At 34.3% G+C, this 13916-nt stretch overlaps 4 protein-coding genes across 5 annotated transcripts; 3 read left to right on the forward strand and 1 right to left on the reverse strand.

Annotated features, from left to right (window-relative positions):
* Positions 1-160: 160 nt before the first annotated feature.
* On the forward strand, positions 161-1333 carry LOC129246107 (60S ribosomal protein L11). Its single transcript, XM_054884655.1, has 3 exons — positions 161-310; positions 371-668; positions 1155-1333. Exons 1-3 carry the CDS (start codon positions 230-232, stop codon positions 1280-1282), a joined length of 507 nt encoding a protein of 168 aa, XP_054740630.1. The 5' UTR covers positions 161-229; the 3' UTR covers positions 1283-1333.
* An 874-nt stretch (positions 1334-2207) lies between these two features.
* On the reverse strand, positions 2208-4703 carry LOC129244637 (WD repeat-containing protein 47). 2 transcript variants are annotated; one of them, XM_054882373.1, is made up of 5 exons: positions 4536-4703; positions 3859-4016; positions 3389-3785; positions 2778-3001; positions 2208-2706 (listed from the first exon to the last, which is right to left on the reverse strand). In XM_054882373.1, exons 1-5 carry the CDS (start codon positions 4578-4580, stop codon positions 2481-2483), a joined length of 1050 nt encoding a protein of 349 aa, XP_054738348.1. In that variant the 5' UTR covers positions 4581-4703; the 3' UTR covers positions 2208-2480. The 2 variants fall into 2 exon arrangements, with proteins under 2 accessions (XP_054738348.1, XP_054738349.1); XM_054882374.1 differs by lacking the exon at positions 4536-4703 and adding an exon at positions 4382-4525 and having other exon boundaries at positions 2209-2706.
* A 581-nt stretch (positions 4704-5284) lies between these two features.
* Positions 5285-6864, forward strand: LOC129245684 (uncharacterized). The gene is made up of 2 exons (XM_054884010.1): positions 5285-5958; positions 6019-6864. The coding sequence occupies exons 1-2, from the start codon at positions 5365-5367 to the stop codon at positions 6679-6681; spliced, it is 1257 nt and encodes a 418-aa protein (XP_054739985.1). The 5' UTR covers positions 5285-5364; the 3' UTR covers positions 6682-6864.
* A 3493-nt stretch (positions 6865-10357) lies between these two features.
* On the forward strand, positions 10358-13472 carry LOC129243789 (tubulin beta-1 chain). The gene is made up of 2 exons (XM_054881101.1): positions 10358-10547; positions 12069-13472. The coding sequence occupies exons 1-2, from the start codon at positions 10491-10493 to the stop codon at positions 13353-13355; spliced, it is 1344 nt and encodes a 447-aa protein (XP_054737076.1). The 5' UTR covers positions 10358-10490; the 3' UTR covers positions 13356-13472.
* The last annotated feature ends 444 nt before the right edge of the window (positions 13473-13916 follow it).

Consider the following 13916-nt stretch of genomic DNA (forward strand, 5'->3'; position numbering starts at 1 on the left):
GGTGTTTAGAAATTTTTCTGTCGTCTATTATCCGCGTTCATCAGTATTTTTAATATATTTTCATCATGAACGGCTTGTGATTTTCCCAGATTTTTAGTGCTTTATATAAATTACATTCATATTTTTTCGATTCAACTGTGCTTTTGTGGATTAATTGGTGTTTCTTTTTCATGTAAAATCTCGAACGAAGGATGTCAAGAAAATCAAACGCGACCCTGCTAAGAACCCTATGCGGGATCTTCACATTAGGAAGCTGTGTCTAAACATCTGCGTTGGCGAATCTGGTGACAGACTTACCCGTGCCGCTAAGGTAATGCGAAATTTGTCATTTAACTAACAATTATAATTAATGTGAACAATTAATAATTAGGTGCTGGAGCAACTGACGGGTCAACAGCCAGTCTTCTCAAAAGCTAGATACACTGTGCGTTCCTTTGGTATTCGTCGTAATGAAAAAATCGCCGTCCACTGCACAGTTCGTGGTGCCAAGGCTGAAGAAATTTTGGAACACGGCTTGAAAGTACGTGAATATGAATTGAGACGCGACAACTTCTCTGCCACCGGTAACTTCGGCTTCGGTATTCAGGAACACATTGATTTGGGTATCAAATACGATCCTGGCATCGGCATTTATGGTCTGGACTTCTATGTCGTTTTGGGTCGCCCAGGTGAGAAAAATAAATGCGTGGACATGAATGTGGGTTTCTGTTGCACTTAATTAGGTGTCTGTTGGTCAATCGCCTCTGGCACTCAGTAATGTGCATAAATTAAAATAATTCGCATCTGTGCTTAATGTGACTAACATAATTTTGGTTAGTTGCACGGTATAGTTTCAACAATCAGTTTTTGGAATTAAGTGTGAGCAGTTTTGCGATTGGTTAATTCCGATTTGAAATATAGCTAGCTTATTTGAGTTTGACATACAGACATTAGATGGTGAAATATCTATTACAGCAACAAACCTAAGTGTAGCTCTGTAATGACTAAATTTGCTGAAAAGCGTGGTCAGGAATGTATGCGCCAGCCTTTTGTTATTACTAATTCAATGAACAGAGCAAATGTAATATTTAGTTCAAGACATTTAAACTATAATTACAGAAGCATTTATTTCCACTAATCCTATAAATCTTAAATATTTGTATTTTCTCTTTCAGGCTACAATGTAGCACACAGGAAGCGTAAGTCTGGCACAGTTGGTTTCCCACACCGTCTTACAAAGGAGGATGCCATGAAATGGTTCCAACAGAAATACGATGGCATTATTCTTAATAGTAAAAAGTAAATAATACGCTTGTATTCATTAGACGGGGAAATATAAGATTTTTTAAACAAAGCTTTCCGCCTTTTTTATGTATAAAATACGCGCCTACTTATTTTAGTTAATGGAGGACTGTTTTATATTTCATATGCATACATATATAAATATAAATTTTGAACTCATATCAGCAGTTTTTGTATGAAAATGTGAAATTGAAACTTAGGATGCTGATGACACATGTACTTGTGCTAAAATAATTAAGTCGCTATATTCTTATAATTTTCGCAATATCTTCATTCAAGGTTTTGTTCGTTAATTTTTTATTAAGATATTGTAAGATGATTCATTTTATAACAAAAACCTTATAAATCAAAGTTCCAAGCATTGAACAAAATTTAACGAATTTCATAAAATCGCCATCAAATTTTTTAATCGGAAATTTTAGAACACTCCCGGGTATAAAGTTTTGAGGCCTTTAAATTGCTGTATAATGAAATTTTTCAATTTCGCGTTCTTTTTTGCAATTTTTAGGTGACTTACTTTTTTTGCACTAAAATTAAATCGGCTATAAGGCTGAAATACCAGAAGTTTTCTAAAAATGCTAATCAAAACGTTGAAAACTTTATGAAATTTGTTAAATTTCTATGAAATTGTAAAAGTTTGGTTTTTGTTATGTTTTTATAGAAAATTTAGCGTGAAAAATATTCCGAATATCGTAAAGCGAAGAAGTGGCTTAATTATGTGAGCACAAGTGGATGTATGTTGTCTGTAATACTCGTTCCCGCGTGCAACAAAAAATGAACGCTAGTTAATGGCTAAGAATTTGTGAAAAACAACATATCCGCAGGTCGGAACAGAAAAGTACAAAAAATTCCAGACTAAAATCAGTTCATACAAACGTTATTAATAGCTGCTGACCTATCAAAATATAAATCAATTAATTCTTTTTCAATAAGGCATTTAATTATTTTCTGGCAAGAGTTAATTTATCCGAAACAATTATTTATATATATGTGTATATATTTAAGTACAATGTTTATTTTGATTTATAAATAATATAAAAAGGTAAACAATAATTTAAGTAGGTATATTTAGAATGGTAAGTTAATGAGTATTTAAATTAGGTTGGGGTCACTGGTAAGTGTAGGGAAATTTGTATAATAATATATGTATGGACGATATTCAATTAATGGTAGGAAGGTACATTGTTAAAATGAAACATTCAAAACGGAGGCAATGCCCATAATGTCGATGTTTTATCAGCCGATGTGGAAAGGAAGGAGAAATCAGTCGGATGCCAACGTGCTGATATAGCTTTGTCGCTGTGTTGTGCGACTAACACAGATGGGAGGGGTAGGGTTAAATCGCCTTGCAAGTCGGTAAGCACAATATTGTTGTCATATCCACATGTAAGTAAATAGTACGCCGAAGGGGAGAAACGTATCGATCTGTAATGAATAATGAATGTTAAGAATACATCAGTACATGTAAGGAAAAGTTAAAATACTTTATAACATACCTTATGTCTGCCGTATGTGGTTGAAAACATTGTATTGGTCTATTTCCACGTATGTCAAAAAGCACACAGGCACTATCCTCATGCCCAGAGACCAATAATCGCCCAGAAGGATCAACACATACTGATGCTACCGGTGAGCCAAAGGTAGACCCTTGAAGTGTTATTGGAGCCACAGTGTTTACACATTCGTTGGTTCGCAAATCCCAAAAACGAACTGTTTTGTCCTATAAATATATATGTATGTTATATATGTGATAACTCGTTTCAGAAATGTCAGTCAAAATCAAACTACCGATTGTGTTGGTTTAACTCATAAATGATATACTAAAAAAATGTATATTATATGAAAAGAAAACTCTCATATGCATACATTTTTATAAAATCATATACATGTACATACAGCTAAATTTACTATACATAATATCATTTACTATACACAATCACATTTTTTATAATGCATTCATGCATAATATGAATCCGTCTTATTTCTAAAGCATTTGCTTTTATTTTGCACAATACTGTATGTTCTTGAATTAACACTCACACTAAAATAATAAATTTAAACATTTAAGAAGGGATAACGCTTGTTTGTCTAATTATACAATACATACCTGTGATCCTGATACAAACATAACACCACCCCAATTGTATAAGGAAAGAATGTGCCCACTGTGACCACTGAGCGCCTGATAGGGTGTTGCGGTTGCACAATCGGTAACATAAATTTTACAATTGCCAGCTCCCCCACTTATCAGCAGCCGAGATTTGTTTATGGAATCTTCCAAGAAGCATAGATCCCTAACTGTGCCGTCGTGCATAGTTAAGTCTATCTCGCGTCCTTCCAATTGTGTTTCATCATTATTGAAATGCATTAGCTTAACGGTCTTATCATTGGAGCCCGTTGCTATTAATACACCATCCGCCGACCATGCTGTGCAATAAATTGAGCCTTTATGATGTTTTGTGCGTTTAAATAAAACAGTGGGCTGTTGCACCTCCTGAAACTTTCTAAGTTAAATAAAAGAGACAATTTAATTTATAATAAAGATTGTGACTTTTCTAAATAACAGTAAATACCCACTTTAGTTCAGATAACTGGGGATATTTGCAAATTCGAAATGTTTTCGAATTTGATCCGACAACATATAATTTTCCATTCGGATGAAATTCGGCGCAGCGAACAGCCTGGACATCTGTTAATGTGGTGACAGGTAAAAATCTCGGTCGTTTTGATTCGATCTACATACATACATACGTATTAGACAAATAAAATGATTAGTCAATATTAATACCTAATTAGTTATGAATTCCCTTCTTTATTGTTAATATAACTGAGACTCTAACTGAATTAACTTTCTCAACATAGCAGTAAATTTTATATGTAAATACAATAGTTTTTGCTTCTGTATACACACATACACCCAAACGCACACGCGTGTATGTAACGTAAATACGCACATACATAGTTAAATAGAAATGAATATGCACTGCATTGTATACTAGATAAAATGCTAGAAATTTACAGCAAAAACTATCTAATTAGGAGTACTAACCAAATATAGAACTCAAGGGAAATAGGTATAATAATAGATATTAAGACTCGCCTCGTTTGTTGTTTTTGTTTTTCCCGAAATCATTTGCAAATAATAAATATAATACACTTATTTTTTCCTATTAACGAGAACCAATTTATTACTGACACAATTTGTTTTCACTCCTAAATCTCGATTATGACGTACTAAACTAAAAGTGTATTACCCATGTCAAATCTAGATTGGAGAAACTGTGTGGTAGTTGAACCATGCTCCGCTGTTGTTGTATGGGAAAGTATCTTTCACCTGGCTGTAGCTTGTGACTTAGCACACTCTGTTAGTAAGCGGCTAGTTAGTAACGTTAGTAACCAAAGGTTTGGCAATTATTATATGTGCAATATATGAAAACTGAGACCAGTTTTTTAACTAACAAATCTCATTTATAATTTTTTATAATATATATTTTAAAAAATAATAGTAATGACAGAAAATTTCAGCTTCTAATACTAAAAGTGGAATGAAAGAATAAAAAAATATAAAACTAACAGTTTTTGTTGTTGTTATTTCTCTTCTTAAAACATTGTTCTAAAAGTTTTAGAAATGCTGTTTGACAGGATAAAAATCCATTGTATCTAAGAAACCGTTATAAGCTTCTTTCCGTTTTCAATGAAGAAAAATCTAAATTATCTTAATCACGTCATTTTAAAGTTAATATTCTTTTTACTCAATTGTATCATAAACTTATAATAATATAGATAGAACATAATTGTTCCCAAGAAGAAGGACTCTCTAGAAAATATGTTGTAATTCGACCATTGTGGAATTATGATAATACAGTATATTATATATATATCTATAAACTTTGCGAATAACATCAATCTAAAAAAATACAATATTTCAGATTGTTCCGCATATTCAAGTATTCCCGTCAGATCCATTCGACTGGTAAATTCATAATTTTATTTTAGCACTTCACTCAATATACACCCTCTGTGTTGTATTCCATTTCTTATTGTATAATCAAATTCGCCGATTTGAATTGATACAAGATCAAGATGTTTAGGTTAAGAATAGCTCACACGCAATTTAAGTTCGGTTTTCAAATTTATAGAAATTATTTATCAAATGAATACAAAAGTGCTTTAAGTTATTTCGATATACATTCTTCGCACGTCAACAATGTTCGATCCAAAGGGCTAGCTGCGCAAGGCATCATACAGATTGACATAGTCGATGGCATTGCCCACGATGAAAATAGAAACAACGAATTCAGTGAATCATTACTGAAGTTGCGTTCAGAGCCACAAAAATCAGCTACATTCGAGGCCACTAATTATGCTATATTCAGGAATTTTATTGATCATGAAAACATAGATGAGTTACTACCTCTCTTGAAGAACCGCCTGGAAAGTGGCCTATTCATAGACAACTTCCTCGGTTGCTATCTTCTAAACCATTTTCTACAAAAACAGAATTATTTGGCTGCTACGGAAATTGGTTTGGAATTTTTCAAACAGGAAACTTTGGAAAATAAACTAGTTGTGGGGTTGATTTTGAAATCATTTTTGGAATATTTGAAGCAAAACATTGAGCAAATCAATGCACCAGTGGCTACAGAAACAAAAAAACCAACAAAAAAGTCGGATGAGGTGAGTATTCATTCAAAATATTCGAGTATTAAGTATATTGATAAAAAATAAACTTTTTAGATTAAAGTACGTGTAAAATTTATTCGAAATACCGAGGACAATACAACTTTTGCTGGTCAGATTGGAAGAGCTATCTGTAGAATAGCAGAATTGAACTCGAATGATGTTACTGCAAACTTCAAATTATTAGGAACTTTATTAGTTAATAAAAAAGATTTGGCTCTATCACTTCTGGATGGGAAGAATATCAACTTTTGTAAGGACACATTACAATACAGCCAAACCTTGTTAAAAAACATGGGTGAAGTTGATGAGAAGATAACAAACGCAATAAATTCGAGTTTGGAACAAACAGCAGACTCACCCACGTTAGATGTCCTACTGTCTGCCTTTTTAGAAGCGGCTAGAAAGGAAGAAGAAGGCAAACTAATTGAAGAACAAAAAAAGAAGTATACGTTCTGGAAAGAGCAAGATGTTGTAGAAAGGGAAAAGAATGTAAATACTGAGCCTCCTAATCAACGTAAAGAACGTATTGAGCAAATATTAGCCGACGTGGCCCAGAAGAAGCAAAAACTTTGGTATTTTGAAAACGAAGAACTAGTCGATCTTGAAATATTCAAGAAGAATAAAACTTATCCCAAGAAATGGTTCGGAAAGAAGAAAAAACCTAGAGTGGTCGATGAAAATTACGTTCCTCCTGAAATAAACAGGAAAAGTGTATAAAGCAAATGCTACTTTAATATCACTATTCAAATTTAAGTTTCCGATAAATTAATATATAATAAAAGAATTCTACTTTTCTTGATATAACCTTATATTGGAATATAAAAATATAGAACGTTTTTATCCATCGCTAAGCCAAAACATCTGATACAATAAAGGAATATGTATAAAGGAAATCGTGAATATAGTTGTTGTCGTTTTTGTTGCAGCAGCATAAACTTTCCCTGTGCTTATATAAAAAATGATGCTGAAGTGACTGTCCTTGGCCGGATATAAATCCGGGTCGTTCCGGTTATGCAGAACCAACTGTCGTGGGAACGAATAGTGAATGTAGTATTTAAGCGCGGGATGAAGACGAGTAAATTGTACAACACCGCAATCAGAAAACTTTAAGCTAATAAGAATTTCCACACCGAGCTTGTTGAAATTGTATTGGTTATTCGAAAGTTCTATCGTGAATTTGTTTTTATGAAATTTCTGATTTACAGAAAAAGTTTTAATGAGCTACCAAGATATTTCCCGATTTCGTTGTTTATGTTTTAACCATAGATAATGTTTTAACAGCATAAACATCATAGATAATATAAACATGATCTTTAAATCTTGGAGAATGTTGTAAATGCATGTAAATGCAAAATCAGCTGATGTACATGATTGAATACGCCATATTTACACTTTCGGTTGGCTATGTTAAAAAACCTCTCTGATAAAAAAGACATGCCACCGAATTGCTTGTCATCATACTAAAGAAAAAGTATCTTTCTTTGCCTCAGCATTAAATTTTTATTTACAAATGAAACACTGCACATCATTTAACAGCTTTCATGAATTTGACGGAAGGAAAACTTCGGAAAAAATTTCATAGCTTCTTACTGAGAATGTTTAAGTTAATTTTACGAAATTTTTGTCCGCAAGGACGCTTTTTGTGTAACTTCTAGCTTTGTGTAATTCTAGCAAATCTTCCTCAAGCTGAAACGCGTCTTATGAGAATACGAACATGCTCATCAGTTTTGTTCAATATTTCAACGGCCTATAAAATTGAAAAAAGAAGAAAGAAGAACGGCCTATAAAAAAGAAAATAGAAAAGTGAACAAAATAAAGCAGAGAATTAATTAGTGAAATTTAAAATGTCCTATAAAGCAAATATAGTATAAATTTATAAAATAATGGTTTTAACAATAATTGAAATTCATTTAATTTTCGGAACATAGTTTTAATATTTATTTCCGTAAATTTTTAGCATTTTGCATTTTTCCAAGGGCGGAATTTAAAATTTTTGGGAAATCTTTAGTACAATGTGTATTACATATATAATGTGCCTTGAAAAAAATGTTGTAAAGAGGGGTGTATCCCTATCTTAAATTCCACTTCGCGTCGGTGGCCTTCGGTCGCGCTTCATCAGTCCAACTGCAGCTACGCCATCTACAGTATTTTTGCATAGAACTCCATTCCGCGTGGGCAATTAACCTCCGGCTATGTCATCATAGTACTTTTGCGTAGATTGGCTTTCCCGCAAGAGCGGCTTTCGGCTGCGCCTAAAAAAAATAACCCTCATCAGTCCAACTCCGGTTACGCCATCCATGGTATTTTTGTATAGAACTCTTTTCCACTTCAAAACCATTAGACCAAAAATTAAAATGTCATATGCGTGTGTGTAGTAGGGATGCACAATAACCCTCATCCTCATTAAGAACACTGAACTGAAATACTTAATTTTTGTTCGTAATTTTATTTTCATTTACAGTTATCCGGCAACACTGTACTGTTTTCAATTCCAATGAATTGTTATTCTCGTTAAAAATTGGAAAGTGATGAAAGAGCACTTGCATTTAATTTTCATTGAAATATTTCGAATACAAGTATAAAAATAAGTAAAAACACGCATGTGAGTGTATGTTTTGTGCATTTAAGTGAAGTTCAGAAAAATATATATTATAATATGCCAAACTATATAGTAAAGATCCCGAGGGCACTTTGAAGGCAAATAATTACAAAACTATTTTTAACTATATAATATGCACCACTCTATTTTTCAATTAAACATTAGCTGTCAAATATTTCAAAATTTTCAGTCGTTGAATAAAAACATAATTTGCAGCTTTTGCCATTATTTTACCGAAAATCTGTACGTTGGGATCGCACAAAATAGTTCCTTGTGATAAATCTACTTTTTGCAAATACTTAAAAGCGAGTGTTTTGTGTGAGCGTTTTAAGTTTCTTGTAGATTTTTGCGCATTTAAATTTTTATTGTGCTCAAACTCTTGGTCTTTGCTTTCTTAAAAGAACTTGTCAGAAGTGATCAGCTGGTTAAGACAGAAACGAAATCGTAAACTAAATTGGCTAAAAATGAAAATAATTGTGTTCAAAACTGCATTCTGTGAGCTTAGACATAAGGCGGCTGCGGCACGTTCAGTACATATTTCATGTTTGGATCGGGATTCCTATCGATGGATTCCTTAAGTCTAGCTGGATTGCGCGCCGATAGTACATGCTTTATAAAAAATTAAAATAAGTATCGCGTTAGTATTTACATAACTGCAGTGCTGTGTGGATTATTAACTTTGTCAATTTTATCATAATAAGATTTACCCGACGAGTCTCACAATTCTGTTCATGCCCCCGAAAAAAATGAGCTCGTAAAAATTGTTACTCCTTAGGTAACTTCGAATCTACTGTATGAGTTTTACGCCGACATTCACACAGTACAGCGAATAAAGACCCAGCGTCTTCGTCGGCTGGGTCATGTCTTCCGAATGAATACAAATGCTCCGGCTCTGAAAGTATTCAATCTGGTACCTGCTGGTGGTACTAGAGGAAGAGGAAGGCCTCTGCAGCCGGTTCTACGTTACGGGATTGACTCGGGTTTTTCCCGACTGCGGACCCAGTAAACTAGTCCTGTCTAGTAAACCGTATCTCACCGTAAGGCCTCCTCTGCGTTGGCAGGATCAGGTGGACAAAGACTTGGCTTCAGCCATTATATTTATCCACTGTACCATACAACTACACAAAAATGTATTGTAGTGCCATATTATACTATTTGTTTATTTTTTCCACTACGAACTGTCGTATTGTCATTGATTTACTTTCTTGTGTAATATTTTTATCGCACCCTGTCGTATCGCTAGTATTCTTATTTAATTTTATTTGTAAATTTGTCGCGCTATATCGCAAATTGATATCATATATGTTAAGCATTAAATACAAATATAAATCCCCAATCCGGAGTTTAAAGTATATGTTATAGGCATTACATATAGATAAAGATATTTTGCAATATGGATCATAATTCATCAATGCTGCATGCTAAACGTTCCATTAAGCAGCATTTGTACGAGAGGATTTTATAGGCGATTCAATATAGCTCAACAAAAATCACTTTCCTCAAAGTAAACATCAGATTAATTTTCACAAAAAAATCGCTTCATGTAAATATCGTAATCTTGGATTGAAATGAAATCAGTGTGTAAGTATAGAAGCATTCAAGTAAATTTTAGTTCAGTTTGTAGATGTTAAAATGCAACAGTTCTGTAGTGAAAAACGTGCGCATTTGTTATTACGCACATTTATTCACGGTTGTGGCTTAATTTTTGGGGTGTGAAAAACTTTGGCAACCCTGTGAAAAAGCGTCGGCCAACGCAAGACGTATTGGGCGTTGTCTGATAGGTAAAAAGGGCGGTAGAAGCGCTTGCTGTTTTTAGAAAGTAACCATAGCTTGCAGTAATCAGTTGTTTGAAGAACAAACATCGTTGGGAATTTGCGAAAGTTATATTTGTATTAAGTTGAAAGTGTATTAAATTTGATTGTACAAAATGAGAGAAATCGTTCACATTCAAGCTGGTCAGTGCGGTAACCAGATTGGAGCTAAGGTAAGTTATTAAATTTAAAAAATAAAAAAAAAAAAAAATTGGAATTTGTGATGTTTGAAAAGTTGAGTACATTTGTAGAATGTACCGATAGGTACATATATGTAAATACTATATAAGAGGAGAAATCAATATTTTCCGGGTCATACATATTTAATTGTTAGATTTGTGTATATGGTGTATATGTGTATGTGTATCTGATAGGAAATAGCTATGGTTAAGGATTTTCGATATAGAAATGGGATTTATCGACCAGGTGTTCTCTTTATGAGCACAATGTACAGTTTTTTCAGTGAAGTTTGCGCAAACAGCAATTGATCTGCCGGCGTTGCTACATATACATAGGTCACATTCAAATGATTGAATACATTTGCAGTAAATATTTCATTCTATAGGAAAATTTGTTTATTTCTGGCTCTAATATCTTCAGATATAGCTATTAGTTGAAAACACATCCAATTAGAAGTTGAACCGAGGTAGCGTTTTCACCGAAAATGTTCGTAACAATTGAGTGACGTCGACATTTTGTATAAGTTGTGTGTGTATATGAGCAGCTGTAGAGGTTAGAACTAGAACGAAGAGTTCGTGTTAGTTTTTATGTACAACAGATTTGCCGGTATGAATCATCACAGAAGAAATTTTATGTATTGAATATGGTGGAAAAGGAAAAGTTGACGAATATAATTTTCTTTGATGTAAATATGTATGTTTTTATATATAGGGAGGAACTAGAGAAAAGAGGTTGGTTTATGCGATATGGTACACTTAATAGTTGTCTATAGACATCAGGCTAGCCTTCATTTGTTTAATTGGAACACCCACATATGTATATGTATTTACGTATATGTTGTAATGAAAATACTATTTAACCGCCCACACCTTGATATTTGTCGAAAAAATGACGTAAGCTTCAAATCAGTCTTAATTTTCCTACTTTAATCTAAGATTTGGTGACGTAAGTGTTTTGCCGCATTCAATTTGTTTCGTACGCCTATGCTGTTACACACCTTTGTGATATGTACATACTTCATTTATGCTGTTACATAGCTTTCTATATGTATACACACATGCATACTTGTTTGTGCATAAATGTGACCAACTGCAGACTACAGACTTTTGCCCACGTATCGCCTTGGCTTTTATGATTTACCGCGATGACTTCATCACTTAAAAAATGCTAAACATGGTTGTGGGTAAACAAGTTCTGCTGTTATACATATAAAAGTTAGCGATAAATGGTAATAGTGAAAAAATTTTAGTTATTCGTTCGCCCATACAAGCATATATGCTTATACATATGTATACAAATCAATACAATGGTATATGCTAACGTAGGCAAATATAGATGAGAAAGGTGGTATATGTTATGTGTGGATGTGTGTCTGTATGCATATAGATCTTTATAATTGGCTTCAAAGCTGAGATTAGAGATTCAATATTTATATTTTTAGTAATCAATGAGAGCGATTCGTAACAAATTTTTCTTAATCAATGAGTTTTGTTTTTTGTTTTATCTAATTTTAGTTCTGGGAAATCATCTCGGACGAACATGGAATTGATGCGACTGGTGCCTATCACGGTGATAGTGATCTGCAATTAGAACGCATCAATGTGTATTATAATGAGGCGTCCGGTGGAAAATATGTACCACGCGCAGTTCTTGTCGATCTGGAACCTGGTACTATGGATTCAGTGCGTTCGGGACCCTTTGGACAAATTTTCCGTCCAGATAACTTTGTCTTCGGACAATCTGGTGCCGGAAACAACTGGGCGAAGGGCCATTACACAGAAGGTGCTGAGTTGGTCGACTCCGTGCTTGATGTCGTCCGCAAAGAGGCTGAATCCTGCGATTGCCTTCAAGGATTCCAACTGACACATTCCTTGGGTGGTGGCACCGGTTCCGGTATGGGAACTTTACTCATCTCAAAAATTCGTGAAGAATACCCCGACAGAATAATGAATACATACTCAGTCGTACCCTCACCTAAAGTATCAGACACAGTTGTGGAACCCTACAATGCTACCCTTTCCGTGCATCAATTGGTGGAAAACACAGACGAAACCTACTGTATTGATAATGAAGCTTTGTACGATATTTGCTTCCGCACTCTGAAATTGACCACCCCAACATATGGCGATTTGAACCATTTAGTCTCATTGACAATGTCTGGTGTAACAACTTGTCTCCGATTCCCTGGTCAATTGAACGCTGACTTACGCAAACTAGCAGTGAATATGGTTCCTTTCCCTCGATTGCATTTCTTCATGCCTGGCTTTGCTCCACTAACATCACGAGGATCTCAACAATACCGTGCTCTCACCGTGCCAGAACTTACACAACAGATGTTCGATGCCAAGAACATGATGGCTGCCTGCGATCCCCGGCACGGTCGTTATCTCACTGTTGCTGCCATCTTCCGTGGACGTATGTCAATGAAGGAAGTTGATGAGCAAATGCTGAATATCCAAAATAAGAACTGCTCATACTTTGTCGAATGGATTCCAAATAACGTGAAGACTGCTGTTTGCGATATTCCACCAAGAGGTCTAAAAATGTCTGCCACATTTATTGGAAATTCGACAGCTATTCAGGAATTGTTCAAGCGTATCTCGGAGCAGTTCACTGCTATGTTCCGTAGGAAAGCTTTCTTGCATTGGTACACAGGCGAGGGCATGGACGAAATGGAGTTCACTGAGGCGGAAAGCAACATGAACGATTTGGTCTCAGAATACCAACAGTATCAAGAAGCAACTGCTGATGAAGATGCCGAATTCGAAGAAGAGCAAGAAGCTGAAGTAGATGAAAATTAAATTTTCAAATATGACTGCTTAGATGTTCAATGGGATCCGTGAAATTGAATTGTATTTTTATTTAATTGAATAAAGTCAGTTGGCTTCTAAAGTTCGAAAAAAGCAAATAATACTAAATTATATTGTATTTTTAATAAAATGGGGTGGGGTTTCTGAAAGAAAATCCGAATAGATGGTATTGGTACATAGAATGGTATAAATAAAAGACTAAGTAAAAAATTAAAAGAATTTGTGTACAAATTACACACATTGACCTAAACTATCACAACTTGCGGCAATGTAGCATCGTTGTGCGTAATGATACGTTGAAATTAAGCATGGAAAGTGCAACTATTTTTAGAAGAAGTCGACGTGCATTGAATTCTACTCTATATGTTCTATTTGTGCGATATGTTGCAAAAACTGCCATTTAGCATTTACAGAGCTACTTGCCTGTTTCTGGTTTCTTCGAACTTTCTTTGGCAAAACAATACTTAATCTTTCGAAATGATTGCATTTCTTTAGGAAAGTGAAAACTCCCAAAAGTATGCTTTCATAAAATTTTTCGTTTCAAAAACGGAT

This window comes from Anastrepha obliqua, chromosome 4 (genome assembly GCF_027943255.1).
Source record: "Anastrepha obliqua isolate idAnaObli1 chromosome 4, idAnaObli1_1.0, whole genome shotgun sequence".
Classification (NCBI taxonomy): domain Eukaryota; kingdom Metazoa; phylum Arthropoda; class Insecta; order Diptera; family Tephritidae; genus Anastrepha; species Anastrepha obliqua.